General features: G+C 38.5%; 1 protein-coding gene across 2 annotated transcripts in view; it reads right to left on the minus strand.

Moving 5' to 3' along the window:
- The window catches only part of ZFPM2 (zinc finger protein, FOG family member 2), a 326,347-nt gene that overhangs the window by 169,656 nt on the left and 142,142 nt on the right, over nucleotides 1–14,549 (minus strand). For both annotated transcript variants that reach the window (XM_087706784.1, XM_087706783.1), the window contains one exon: nucleotides 11,820–11,938. In XM_087706784.1, the coding sequence (XP_087562910.1) occupies nucleotides 11,820–11,938 (119 nt within the window). The remainder of the gene's footprint in view (nucleotides 1–11,819; nucleotides 11,939–14,549) is intronic.

Raw genomic sequence — 14,549 nt, forward strand, 5'->3', positions numbered from 1 at the left:
TTGTAAAAACAATTTTAAAAGGCTATGGAATATTTGCAGCACAGTGGATGAGAAAGCAAGGATAGCATGTTTCATTCAACCCAGCCAGAAACTGAAAGTGCCTCCACTGGAGGATCTATGCAGTATTTAGCTTCTAGGGCTTTATAGTCTTCATGGACCAATTAAATATATATATATATTGCATAGAGAATAGCAGCGCAGGATGAAACGGCTACCTGGGTGAACCAACCAGTCAATGGTGGGTGAAAGACATGCCAAACACTGCAAGTAATCAGAGCCTGGGTTGCTATTAGAACAGAATGAAGTCCTGAAAACCATCTGCTTTGAAGTGATGGAAGCATCCAGGTCACAAAATAGTCCACAACCAAAGCTGGAAAAAACACAAGTATGGAGATTATTTACGATGGATGCAATTGGAAGGAGACCATGTCATCAATTTTTGCATTCAGAAACCTGTGAGCAGCCCATATTTGGGATGGGTCAAGCAGAAAGTGTGAATCTGTCACTCTGGCCCCACACAGTTTATATCTTAACAGATCTATTTGTTTTTCACATGAATTCCTTGACATTGCCAGTTGTGACATTTTATGGTGCCAGGAAATAAGAAGGAAAATGTTCTAGCATTCCATGGGAAAGGAATTATATATTTTTCTCCTTTCGTTTTGTTGAGTTGACAATAGATCTTGGGATTTTGAAAAGCTAGCAATTTGTTTATTTATTTATTAAAAGGAAGATATTAGACCTTTTTGAGTTTTCTGATTAGAAGTGGATCACTCTATCATTATTAAAATCATAGCCACATTTATACAAATCTACAAAACCATATTATTTCATTTCTGCTTGGATTCCATGAAATTTTACACTTTCATTCTCCCTCTTGCCCTTGAATAGAGAATCTTCAGAGGATATATTTATGCTATTTTTGCAAGTGAGGCCCAGTTGACATACAAATGCCATTTTGTGAGTTGGTGTAGACACGATAACATGAATTGTCAGTACAGATCTCGTCTAACACTCAACAAGTGCTAAATACTAGCATGAATCAAAGTACGCTAGGAATGTTAAGAAGGCACAACTTTGCTGAGATGCTTAGCAATTTGTAAAGGTCAACATGAAAATCCTGCACACTGCTTTCATTATTAGATCTGTAAGAGGAAAAAGTATTTATAACTTTATCAACCTTACCGAGATTTATCAGTGGATAGGATGTTATTTGATAGGTATGTATAAAATATTATCTCCACGTATTGCTCTTTGATGGATTAAAGACATGAGAGCAGACAACCCTGTCACAGGAGGAGGTAGATTTTTTTTGTGATGTCTGACCCCTTTCACAAACATTTCAGCATTTAACATGTACCCACGATGTGCCCTTTTCTTTGTTACTCCTAATCAGAGCCCACGTACCTGTCAGGAGGTAGAATCTAGACTGAATTTATCCCCTGAGGTAGGTGCTACCACTAGATCAAAAAGCACTTGGTATCCTTAAAATGCAATCCAGTTGCTCCTAGTCCTTGAATCTGAGGCTGAAATCCCAGGAAAAATGATACTTATAAATAATAAAAAAATGTTTCCCAAAAGTAATTTCTTCAGAAGAATAATAAGTGAGCAGGTAAGGATTATTTCTAGGTCAATGTACAAGTAAGCTTTAAACTCATGATCAGCACCGCTGCAGCATCTGATAGTGTCCTAATCTTGATAGCAGGGTTTCAAAATTTTGAGGGGCTGCCACAAAGAAGAGGGGAATCAACCTATTTTCCAAAACAGCTGAAGGCAGGACAAGAAGCAATGGATGTAAACTAATTAACAAGAGAACTCACCTAGAACTAAGGAGAAATTTCCTGAAAGTTAGAATAATTAATCAGTGGAACAGCCTGCCTCCAGAAACTGTGGGTGCTCCAACACTGGAGGTTTTTAAGAAGAGACTGGACAATCACTTGTCTGGAATGGTACAGAGTTTCCTGCTTGAGCAGGGAGGTGGGCTAGAAGACCTCCAAGGTTCCTTCCAACTCTGTTATTCTCTTATCTATGTCAAGCCCAAGCCCTCTCCCACACTTGCTTAGGAGAAGCCAAGAGTTATCAATCTGCCATTTTAAATCTACCAGCACAACATTTGGAAGTTGTACCTAAAGGTCAGGCTTATCTATCCATTTATCTACAAACACACATACACTGAGAGAGAAAAAAAAAGGGGGGGGGGTTATACACATAGAACAGAAAAAAACGTGATTTATTTCAAATTGGAGCAAACACCCATTTGTTATGGCAACCTTGTGTGTTTGTTGATGTTATAGCATTACATCTTATTAAATGGAAGTCACAGAGATAAATAAAAAAGATTATGTGTGTCCCTGTGGCTAATTGGATTAAATACTAGGACCGAGATTACACAAAGGAACAGCAGTCACCTCAAGAACAAAAGGCTGCTAAACAACCCTGAAACAATGAAAGTTTGAAGTAATTTGCCATTAAAGAAAATTATGCGAATCTGTGTGATGTACAGCATTTTGGTATACTGTAGAGTTGGGGTGGGGTGGGGTGGGGGGGAATTGTGGTTTAATGTTATTACCATAATAGACCACCTACAACCTGAAGGTAGAACTGAATAGGCAGTGGATGACAAAATGACTGTGTTATTCAGATAATGCAAGGTCTTTTTAAAAATGAGAAATTTCTCCTGGAAAACATTTGCATCCGTTTGGAGAGGCTTGCCTTTTGAGAGGGGTAACCGTAATATAGCAAGCAGTGTCCAATGACAAAAATGCTGCAGGAATGTAGAATATTATTTGAAGTGCAAATATTCAATGCACTAAAGAACAGACATATTGCTTGATGCAACAGGAGACCTGCTTTGCTGCCACTGTAAACTGATTTAGTTCCATGATAATGATTGATAATAAATATTACTTAATTAAAAGGGTATTAATATCATCCTTTTAATGGAGGGATCAGGTTGTTAAAAACTTGTTTGAAACAAGGTACTGAACATATATCAAAATTCATGTCATTCAGGAACTATTTGTTTTATAGGTATGCTGATTTCAAATATCACTTTCATCTCAAATTAGCTGTTTCCTACAGTGAAACAAAGAGTTAATCATGTTTGTGAGGATTGGCTCACCTTTGAGTACATCAAATAAAAAAATGCTTTAGTTGTCTTAGTTTATCAACTACAAAATGCTTCAGTTTAAGAAAGATTCAAGGTTTAGAAGGCTTTTGACTTGAGCATTGGGCCGAACCCAACAAGCTGCAGTTTAGTGGTGAGAAAAATAAGGTCCTGCACACAGATGGGAAAAATCAGATGCACAGATACAGGATAGACAGTACTTGGCTCAACAGATTGCGCCTATGATAGCAATCTAAATGTCCTGGTGGACCACCACTTGAACTAGATGCAGCACCCTGCCAAAAAAGCCAATGTGGTCCTGAGCTGATGAAGACCAAGGGAAGGGATAGTACCACTCTAAAACACACTGGTGAGGCTACATTTGGAATCCAGTTCTGGCCATCACAATACAAAGAAAAAGATGCTTAGGCCCCAGGAAGAATGCAGGAAGAACAATAAACATGTTAGAGGGTCTGGAGGCTACATCTTATGAAAGTAGAGCTTAATGAAGAGAAGATTAAGGGGAGCCTTGAGAGCAATCTTCCAATACCTGAAGGGCTGCTATGGGGAAGAGGACTCCACAACACCTAATGGTAGGACAAGAAACAATGGATGGAACCTTGTCAGACGGAAATCCAATCTGGAATGAGAAATAATTTCATTGAAAGAAATGAAATAAGAGAGATAACTATTAAGCAGTGCAACAGCTTGCCTCCAGGAGTTGTGGGTATTCATTTGCTGGAGGTTTTCAACAAAAGATTAGACAATAACTTGTCTGAGATGGTATGAGGACTCCTGCCTAGAGCAGGATTGATTACAAGACCTCCAAAATCCCTTCCAGTCCCATAATTCTATTTATAGACAGGTTGTATTGAATACGATGAGATTTATTCCACAATATATGCCATGTATTCTTGATTTTTCAGTTACAAACTCATGTGACGTTACCTTTATATTTGCAACTTCTTCAAGAATCTAAGATGATACTGGTTTACCTAAACTGTCAACTCAGTATTTAAATTTGCGCTCCATCCCATTGATTCTCCAAGCAGCGCACAGGAGAAAGAAACACGCACTGCAGGGGTAGGATAAAGGAAAACAAATTTGTTTCATCTTATACACCTTTTTACAGCAATAGAGATGTATGGATCCCATCCAAAAATCTTCATAGGTCAAGGGAGTCTGATAGATGCATATTAAATTATTCAGAACAACACATAATACGAATCTTACATATAGTTAAAAACAATTAAGAAGTAACATCCATCCACCTTCAAAAAAAAACCTTCTAATTTTTCAAGCATAAAAGTTAGACATGTCTGTATCCCTGGGTAACTAATGGATATTAGCCTTGAGTTTGCTCAGGCTTAGTAAATATCAGAGTTGCATTTTGAACTTTGGAAACGAGAATTTCCCAGCACTTTCTCACCAAACTATTACATTAGGATAAGAGCTTTAAATTCTGCTTAAAGGGTTTTGTTGTATCCCACCAGTTCCCCAGACCCACACAGCACATATTTACTCCCATAGATTTTCATCCCAGGCATTGGAATCCTCTTCTCCTTATCGGGCTGATACAGACCTGATTCGTCCTACCTTCTTTCTGACAGGGGCAACAACGAGAGGAGAGGGCATGATACAACTACTCATTGTTTTGTTTCAGAGAACCCTGCCACAGGGCATAGATTAACACCAAAAAATAGATGGCTGCAGCCCAAGAAAACCATTTTTCAGAATGCCTCCACTTGATTAATGAAGTCATGGCACCGACTACAGTTGAGTTTCATCATGTGCTCTATATTTTTTGTTCCTTCTCTCCTTAGAACTATCAGCTTCAGTCAGAAAAGTTCATTTTTTTCCCTTCATTTCTTTAAACATCAGAAGAAAGGAGCACTGAGAATTATGTTGTTAATATATTGGATGGTCAAAGGCTAGCAATGGAAAGCTGTTGTTTTGATACAACAGAGTCCTGTACTACCTCCATGACTTTCCAATTGATCATACTATAAACTTTTATATCCCGCTACTTTAGATCAATAAAGGAATCACTTATATCTGTGGGAAGTTAAGCTTTGAGTATATAAATGTATAGAGACAAGGAAAGAAATGAAAAAGGACATTTCCTTTCGCTGAACTTTGATTTCTACTTGATAATATTTTTCTTAGCTTGCTTCCAAGGCACACTATGATGAGTTTGTTGTATATGTGATAACAGAATTATGGAATAGAAGTAGGAGCTTTTGAAAAGAAGGGTAAAGAGGACAATTGCCAGAGTTGTTCATGAGATCTATAAAAAAAAGGCAAGATGGCATCTACAACTATATGACTGAATTCAACATTTCAACTTTGGGAATACCTTTCTACATCCACCCACTCACCCACCTGACAAGTATTCCAAGAATTGTGGAAGGTTTTACACATGAAGTGACTCAACCCAGATATAATTCATATGTGAAATGTTCATGTTAAATCCAATTAATAAATAATCCCAGGCTACAAAAGTATTAATTTTTATTTTCGATTTTCTCTTACTAGTATGAAGCCAATATGATCCTGTTATTGGTTTGTAAAGTAAATCAGCATGACTTGAGAAGTCACAGCACAGGCTTAGCTTGACCAGTTGGAGGTTATATACTTGAAGCAACCATCCTTCAACAGCAAAGAATATTCACTGACTCAGTTAAATTTCTTGGTAGGCAGCACTGACAACCAAAATTCTTATTGTTTCAAAGATGTTTGTTGGTTAGGATTTTAATGTTTTTAATGCTGTAAGAGTCCCACAGTTGTTTTGTTACAAGACTTGTGGCAAATAGGTTCAATAAATAAATGAATAATCTTGTAAATTTGAGGTGCAGAAATTATTAAACAAAGGGGGGGAAAACACACTAAATTCTCCATCTTCACCCTATGAAGTAATAATGCTGTCAGGGGTTCCAAGTAATGCACTCATAATAATGAGGCAGGTAGATTCCTCAAATAACTGGTTTATTTGCTATATCATATTGGCACAGACTGGTGAAAACCAACTCTGAATATTCACATGGTTTTCATCTAATTAAAAGTAAAACTATTTTCCCCTTCCCCAAGCAATCAGTCACATGGTCCATCATCGTGTCATCCAGTTGCCTGGTAACTTCACTTCTCTTCTCTTCGACCACCTGTGGGAATGTCCTTGGTTCCCAGGAGAAAGTATGTTGTTTCGGCTACAAACCCCACCTATCTCTATCCCCCCTCCCTATCCCTCAGCTCCATGATGGCAACACTGAAACTCAGAAAATGGTCTCGCTCAGGCCAGCTTCAGGGTTGAAAAATGCATTGCAAATAACTTGGAAACACAAATAATAGCAATAGCACTTGGACTTATATACCACTTCATAGTAATCACATTATTAGACTTCCCCTTTTTAAATCAGCTGTTTCCACAATGCAGCAATAAAAACCAGCATCTTATCTATCTTAAATGGAGTTACTCAATCACTGGAATAAGTGATCCTAATTACTCCACTACCCTGACAACAAAATAAACACTGGTCCTTCCATATTATTCCAGTGCACCTGATCCTTTACTTCTGAGCTATTAAAAAAAAACTAGTATAGGAAGTCTAAGAATACAATTTTGCAATCAGCTTTGGCTTCTGTTACTTCTGATAGCTTCAATTCAAGATAACATGAACTTCAATTCACAACAAAACTCAGGTCATGGTAAATGAGTTCTTTGTTGTGTTTGCTGCAGTGTTTCTCTAGAGTAGCCTTTCTCAATGTGGTTCAGGAGTTCCTCGAGAGACGATTGCATTTTTGATAGATAAATTTTATGTTTTTCAAAAACCAAAATAAAAATGAATGAAAATAAGAGTTTGACTTGTATTATTCATTTTGGGTGCTTAATTTTTAAGAACCCCTGAAGATAGCCATCATTTATTATCTCATAGGACATCAACATAAACCTTTCAAACTGTTTGACAGGAAAATCTTCTAAAACAGAACTGATCCCATCCTGTCCTGCAATCTGTACAGTTCAAAAATGAAGCAATGACCTTCAAAGCCCTACTGCTGTGATGGTGAACCTATGGCATAGGTGGCATGTGGAGTCAAATTTGGTGGCACGCCAGCTGTCAGCTCCTGCACGCATACACGTGCCGGGCAGCTGGATTTTTGCCCTTCCAGAAGGCCAGGTGAGGCCATTTTCACCCTTCCCAGCCTTCAGGAAAGCTTCCGGAGGCTAGGGAGTTCCCGAACTTCTGGTTGGGCCAATGGGGCCATTTTCGTCCTCCCCAGGCTTCAGGAAAGCCTCCGGAGCCTGGAAGGATCGTACGCACATGCACATTGGGATTGTGCACACTTGTGCAGGTGGGCGGGGAGTGGACACACATGCGTGCATGATAGCATGTGTGCATGCAATTTTGGCACGCCATAAGAAAAAGATTTGCCATCACTGCCCTACTGTATTGAAAGATAAAATTCATAAAACACTGAGGGCAGTTTACAATCCTTTCTTCTTCTCCTTCCCTCCATTTTTATCACATCTGCACAACAATTCTGCAAGGTAGATAAATCTATGGAACAAAGACTCTTGGCCGAAGCTCGATAATAAGGTCAGAAATTCAGTTGTCCCCATTCCTCATGATGCACTCCAACCACAAAAACATTCCATCCACATGTCATTTTAGCCCCTAAAAGCAATGACCGTGTAATGTTCAACAATTGCAATGCACATCCCACTTCTACCACTATTGGCTAAAAATGTTCATAAAGCCTTTTTAGAAAAAAAAAGTTGGCTAAAAATAAAGCATTATGAAGTGCCAAGAGACAAAACCTTTCTATTATGCAGAATCAGAGTAATAATTTTGCGGAGGAAGAAAGGATTGTAGAGGTTTTTATGACAAGCGATCAAAGCAATGATGTCAATTCTTTGACACTTTGGTTTCAGCTGTTATTATGTAAGTGTAGCTCATGCCTAGTTTATGAATCAGCAACATTTGGCATGCCTCCTCCTTAGTTCATCTGCTAAAGCTTCTATTTCATGACCTCATGTTAGCAAGTTCTGTTTAGGTTAATAGAGTCAGGTCCTTTGGCTAACTCCCTTCATAATTCTTCATCCATCTTAGCTGAATTTGACCAAGTATCTTTCACTGTTGTTGCAACAATAAATGATACTTCTAGCCGTTCATTCAACATAACCAACCTCTCAGTATTTTGAGATGTACATTGTTAATATAATTCAAGATAGAAATATGAAAGAGTGTTTGACATCTGGCACATTTACTCAATTAATTACTGCGCTGAATTAATTAATCTGTTGGCTCCCCAGAGCCAACCACCACTCATTTAAACTCAGGCATGTAATACTTCTTAGAATATAAACCAATTTACGGAGGTACACAGTGTTTAAATTTTATTAAAGGCTGAGTAAAGGGAAAACTTAAATGATTTTTCTACAATGAAAACATGTCAAATTGCAACCACCTTGTTAAGTATCAAATGCTTCAATGAAAGATAGCAAATTTTGAGATATACCAAACCCCTATGAATCATGTTTACTACTCCCTTTTTACGATCCTGTAATCCCTTAATTCAAGGTAAAATTGGGGTGACTAAATGGAGATGAGTATTTGCTGGCAGGATGCCCTTCCTGACACCATGCAGAGTTCACAGCAGATTTTTTTTTCTTTGCACCCTAGGAGAGAAACATCTGCCACTACCTAGGATTGAACTCTCAACTTTCTGAGTGGGAAATGGATGTCTTCACCACCAGACATGCCACTCATTAAATGCTTACTACTAGAGTTGAAAAAATTGCACACCATTTTTTTAATATGGTACTTCTTTTACCAAAAAAGGATATTATGACTATCATATCTGGCCACTTGGTGAACTGTTAAACAGCTGCCAATCTCATTGTACAATTCTGAGAATAATGTTCTGTATTCTATTTAACACATACAATATATTCCTAGATATTTATATTTTGGAAATATGCTCCAACAGACAAAAGCTGTGATTTTAAATATTTAGACAAACACTTCCCTAAATAAAACCTTGAAAGTTACACCTATTTTTAACCACTTTGCACAATTCCTAACAGTCTATTTGTGCCTTAAAAGGGGCAGGAAGCATATACTTCCTTGTGTATATGGCACAAATCAAAAAAGAGCTGTGAAAATACCTACAGACCCCTCACATCCTGGACCAACCTACGACTAACACTAAGTGTTGTATCTTATGATTCTTGATTAATGTATTTTTTTGTTTTTATGTACACTGAGGGCATATGCACCAAAGACAAATTCCTTGTGTGTCCAACCACACTTGGCCAATAAAGAATTCTATTCTATTCTATTCTATTCTATTCTATTCTATTCTATTCCATTCTAAACCACTTTGCACACTTCTATTTGTGGCTTGAAAGGGGCAGGAAGCATGTAACAGTTAAACTACTGTTAGGTTATCTTTCCATTCCTCTATATGGAAAGATGCTTCTTATGTACGTATAACCAATATGGAAACATTTTTTCAGAGCAGGACAAGAAGTCTGAGTTGCTAAACATTCTATGAAAATGGTTGCTATTGTTAGCTCCAGTGGTGGGTTCCGGCCGGTACAGCCATACCAATAGTAGCCGGGAGCAGCTGACAGCATACTGGTATGGTGGCTAGTTTGGCCCACTCACCTGCCTGAACTCTATGCCTGTTTTTAAAGCAACAGGCCAATTGCACATGGACATGCAGCGTGCGGCGCCTGCGCGACCTCCGACAAGCAGCTAGGTGTCACAGGGGCGGTGGAGTGCGCATGTGTGTGCAGCACGTGTGCACGAACAGGACGCCCAGCCCCATGAGCAGTGTACCGGTAGCACAGGGAGAGGAACCCAGCACTGATCAGCACCTTAATTCTATTATGCTCTAGGCGAGGCATAACATTGCAGTGAATAGCATGCTACATTTTTTATGAAGTCAAACTATTCCTAATAATCAAATGTGTACTAAAGAACATTTTATCAACAAACTTCAATGACAGGAGAAAGAGGAAGCAATGACAACCACCACAGAATCCAGCTCAGTTGGACTCTTCACTCCACACCTCCTCCCATCTCCCACACAAAGCCATTGCAATAGATCTATGAAATGTAAAAATATCCAATTAGTAAAAGGCATATTGTGCCGCATCGTGGAATATGGGATTGGAGTAATAAAAGCTAGGTGATGCATACAATATTCTTAATATCATAGCATTTATTATTTATAATAAATACCCCTCTGAAAGGCCACATGTAAAAACAAAAACATTTGTAGTTTTCATGAGATGATAAAATAACCCTGAAATTTCAAGTCAAGGCTGTAAATATAAGATTCATAATTCTGAAGAACAGTAACAACTTCTGACTTGAGTATATTTGCCTATTATCAGATTGTGCATTAGTAATGAAGCACACTCTTTGTTTGCAATAAATACATTTCACAATTAAATGTATTTTTATTATTATCGTATAGTCTGCATTTCAGAAGAATAATTCAGTCTCAAAAGTAGTAACCTGAACCTATATATGTTTGTTAATAAATATCCTGTATTAAAAGGAAATGTTCTATTTAAAATAATCATATCATCCAGCAACTTTGCCCAAAGATTCTAGCAGCAGAATTCATTGAAATGTAGGAATAGGAATGTAGGAATAAAAGTAGATGACGTTCCAGAAGAAACTATGGAAACTAAGCATCTTATGCCTAAACATCTAATACAGGGGTGTCAAACTCACATCATCACAGTGGCATCATGTGACATATCAGGACTATTCCCTCCCCCTTTGTTAAACAGGGTGTGGGCATGATCAGCGCAGGCCGGGAGTTTGACAGCCCTGATCTAATAACATACCTGGGACCACAAAGACTCTCAAGATATGAACTGGCATTTGAAAGTAAGTACAGGCTCATCAAGACCAGGATGATATTTTAATTTAAGTTTACCTAGTCATTACTGTGTTTTGTCTCCATCAATTCCAAACTATGATTCAAAACATGTACAGAAAAGAAAGCTAAGTATCACAAGCTAAAGGACTACAGATTTTTCTCAATGTACAGGCATTTGTTTAACATCTGTTTGAAGTTATTAGAATAATAAATGTGAATTATAACCAGTCCTCCCAATTATGACCATCACAGCATCCCCAGGGTCATGTGATCAAAATTGGAGCAACTGGCATGTATTTACAATAGTTGCAGAGTCCTGAGGTCACATGATCACCATCTTTCCGAGGGATTTCTGACAAGCAATGTTAATGGGGGAAGCCAGGTTTGGTTAACAACCATGTGATTCACTGAGCAACTATAGCAAAAAGGTAATAAAATTGGATTTGATTCACTTACAACTTCTCCACTTAGCAACGCAAGTTCTAGTCCCAATTAGTTTGGTAAATTGAGGACTCTAGATACTTATTTATTTAATTAATAATTGATTTTATATTCTAGCAAACATTCAAGGAAGTTAGGAAAAATGTAAAAACGTAAGCCATGTATAAGGTATTAAAAACACAGATTGAAATTCACAATCCCAATTGCTTATATCCATTAACAATTAAAAGCAGACCAAAATGACATTGCCTTTAGTATTTTTCTGAAGACTAAGAGAAAGTGGGACCAATGCCATTAGTTATTTATGCTAATAAATGAAAGATATGAAAGAACAACAAACAAAACTCCAACATTGGTGCAGTGCTACTTAACATACCAGTGTGTTGTTGTTCAAGTCCATTTTTCCAGCAAAGGGTCCCCATGTTGTTCCCACCGGAAGCTGTTGCCGACTCTGGATCTTGCGTTCTCCATCCCTCTGGAACATCTCCAACTCCCCTGAGAAGCAAAGAAAATAAGAGTTTACCACAGTAGCCCACAACGATCTCTCCATTGTTACTTTTCCTAATCAGCCAACATGTAGACATTATTTGTTTCATTAAAACTGTGTATACACTGTCATTTGCATGGGACTAGACCAAAACAAGATAGCAGTCACTGCATAATGCATGGCCACCAAGCCCCACCCCATATTCCTGTGGGTCAATGTCACAAACATGTATAGAAACCTATGACACTGACTCACATACAAATAGAATAAGGACAGTGGTGAAATTCAAACACTTTTACTACCAGTTCTGTGGGGAATGGCTTGGTGGGGCCAGCCAGAGGTGATATTTGCCGGTTCTCCTAACTACTCAAAATTTCTGCTACCGGTTCTCCAGAACCTGTCAGAACATGCTGAATTTCACCCCTTCATGAGGATTGGATCATCACTGTTTATTCTTGTTTACAAAGTTAGTGATCTTGGAATTGTTCAGAAAATATTCACTCCTTTCAGTTAGCAATAGCAATAGAAGTTACACTTATATACCGCTTCATAGGGCTTTCAGCCCTCTCTAAGCGGTTTACAGAGTCAGCATATTGCCCCCACAGTCTGGGTCCTCATTTCACCCACCTCGGAAGGATGGAAGGCTGAGTCAACCTTGAGCCGGTGAGATTTGAACCGCTGAACTGCAGATAACAGTCAGCTGAAGTGGCCTGCAGTACTGTACCCTAACCACTGCACCACTATGTAAATTTCTGTTGATCGAATGTATCACATTCCTTGTATTTAGTCTCATTGTGTTTTATGCAATTATGTAATTATATGTAAATTAAGAATATACTATATCTGGCAATATACTATAGTCATAAAGGTAAAGGCTAAAACAATGACAGAAAGGTACTGTATATAAGCAAACATGCTAACATTCTTAGATCAGTCACCAACATGATTCTAAAACTCACAACTCATGAAACCAACATGACTATAAAATCCATCCAAAGGGTGAGGAACAGCTAGAAGTATTCATTTTTACTTATGTACAATCTAATGTTAAAAGTTGATACTAAGTTTGATGGGTTTATTTTTTTAATTTGGGGCGGAGTGGGATATAATTCTGAGTCAGACAAGTCCAAGCAGTTTTCTTGGCAACATTTTTGGAATCTTTTTGCCATTGCCTTCTTCTTAGAACTGATTAAGCCTTCTGGACTTTGTGCTTAAAATAGAAAAAATATGAAACTTTGATTTTTGGGTTTTACCAACTAGATAGCAATAGCAACAGCAATAGCAGTTAGACTTATATACCGCTTCATAGGGCTTTCAGCCCTCTCTAAGCGGTTTACAGAGTCAGCATATCGCCCCCACAGTCTGGGTCCTCATTTCACCCACCTCGGAAGGATGGAAGGCTGAGTCAATCTTGAGCCGGTGAGATTAGAACCGCTGAACTGCATATAACAGTCAGCTGAAGTGGCCTGCAGTACTGCACCCTAACCACTGTGCCACCTCGGCTCTTAAGATATATTAGTTGTTATAGAAATGGCTAGTTAATACAATTATGTGAAAGTAAAAAGTTGAGGTTTGATGTTAATGCCTTATTCTACTGCACCAAGGGTGTTGGAAGTCAATGTCTCCCCCACACTCTTCTTTCCCTCACTTTTACTTTCCCTTCTCCTTTCCTATTTTCCCTAATATATACTTTTGTATTTTCTTTGTAGGCTATATTATAAACCAGTGGTGGGTTCCAGACCCTGGTGCAGGCGGTATGTTGCGCATGGAGTCAGGTGTCCTAGATGGGCACAAGTGCTGTGCACACATGCGCACGCCACCGCCCTGAGACACCCAGCTGCTCGGTGGAGGTCGTGCAGGCGCCACATGCTGTGTGCGAGTGCACAATGGGCCGGTCATGTTATAAACAGCCATGGAACGCAGGCGGGTGGGTGGGCCAAATGAGCCACCATACCAGTACAGTAGCCGCTGCTCCCAGCTACTACCGGTATGCCCATACCGGGCCATACCGCCCAGAGCCCACCACTGTGATAAACTAATAAAAACTATTTCAAAAGGACTGATTTAACCTTTTGTTACAGCTGGATGGAAAAATCTGGGAGTTGAAGTCCACCCATCTTCAAGCTCCTAAGGTTGAGAAACACTACTCTTAACTTTTTTACCAGCTTCCACAGTTCATTAAATAACTGCAGAATGATGCAATCCTGTTTCCTCACTTCTCATCTTTCACATCACTTTATTGGTATTTTCGTTGCCTGTCAATTCTGCACAGCAGGACTTTTCTTTCCTTTCAGTTTGAGTCAGATTTTGCTATATTGCTTTCAATTAATCAGTTAATCGGATAGAGGCCAGGAAACTCTGGCCTAGATGTAGGATGGCAAATCTGTTCAACTTTGTTTTGTACAGCCATCCTGAGGGTAAATTTCTTTCATTTCTGCATCAATCTACAAATCTGACAAAAAGAAAGGTAACCTTTGTTGTTATTCTCATATAAGATTTTCCCTACATGTAAGTTTTTCTGAGGACTTTTGTAATTGGCATATACATTTCTGTATGAAATAATATTTAATGTATTGTTATGGTTTATATGTTTTACTTGCAAAGAAACCCATAACAATA

Source organism: Thamnophis sirtalis, unplaced genomic scaffold (assembly GCF_051295495.1).
Source record: "Thamnophis sirtalis isolate CommonGarterSnake01/CBP01778 unplaced genomic scaffold, rThaSir2_p1.2 scaffold_2, whole genome shotgun sequence".
In the NCBI taxonomy this organism is placed as follows: Eukaryota; Metazoa; Chordata; class Lepidosauria; order Squamata; family Natricidae; genus Thamnophis; species Thamnophis sirtalis.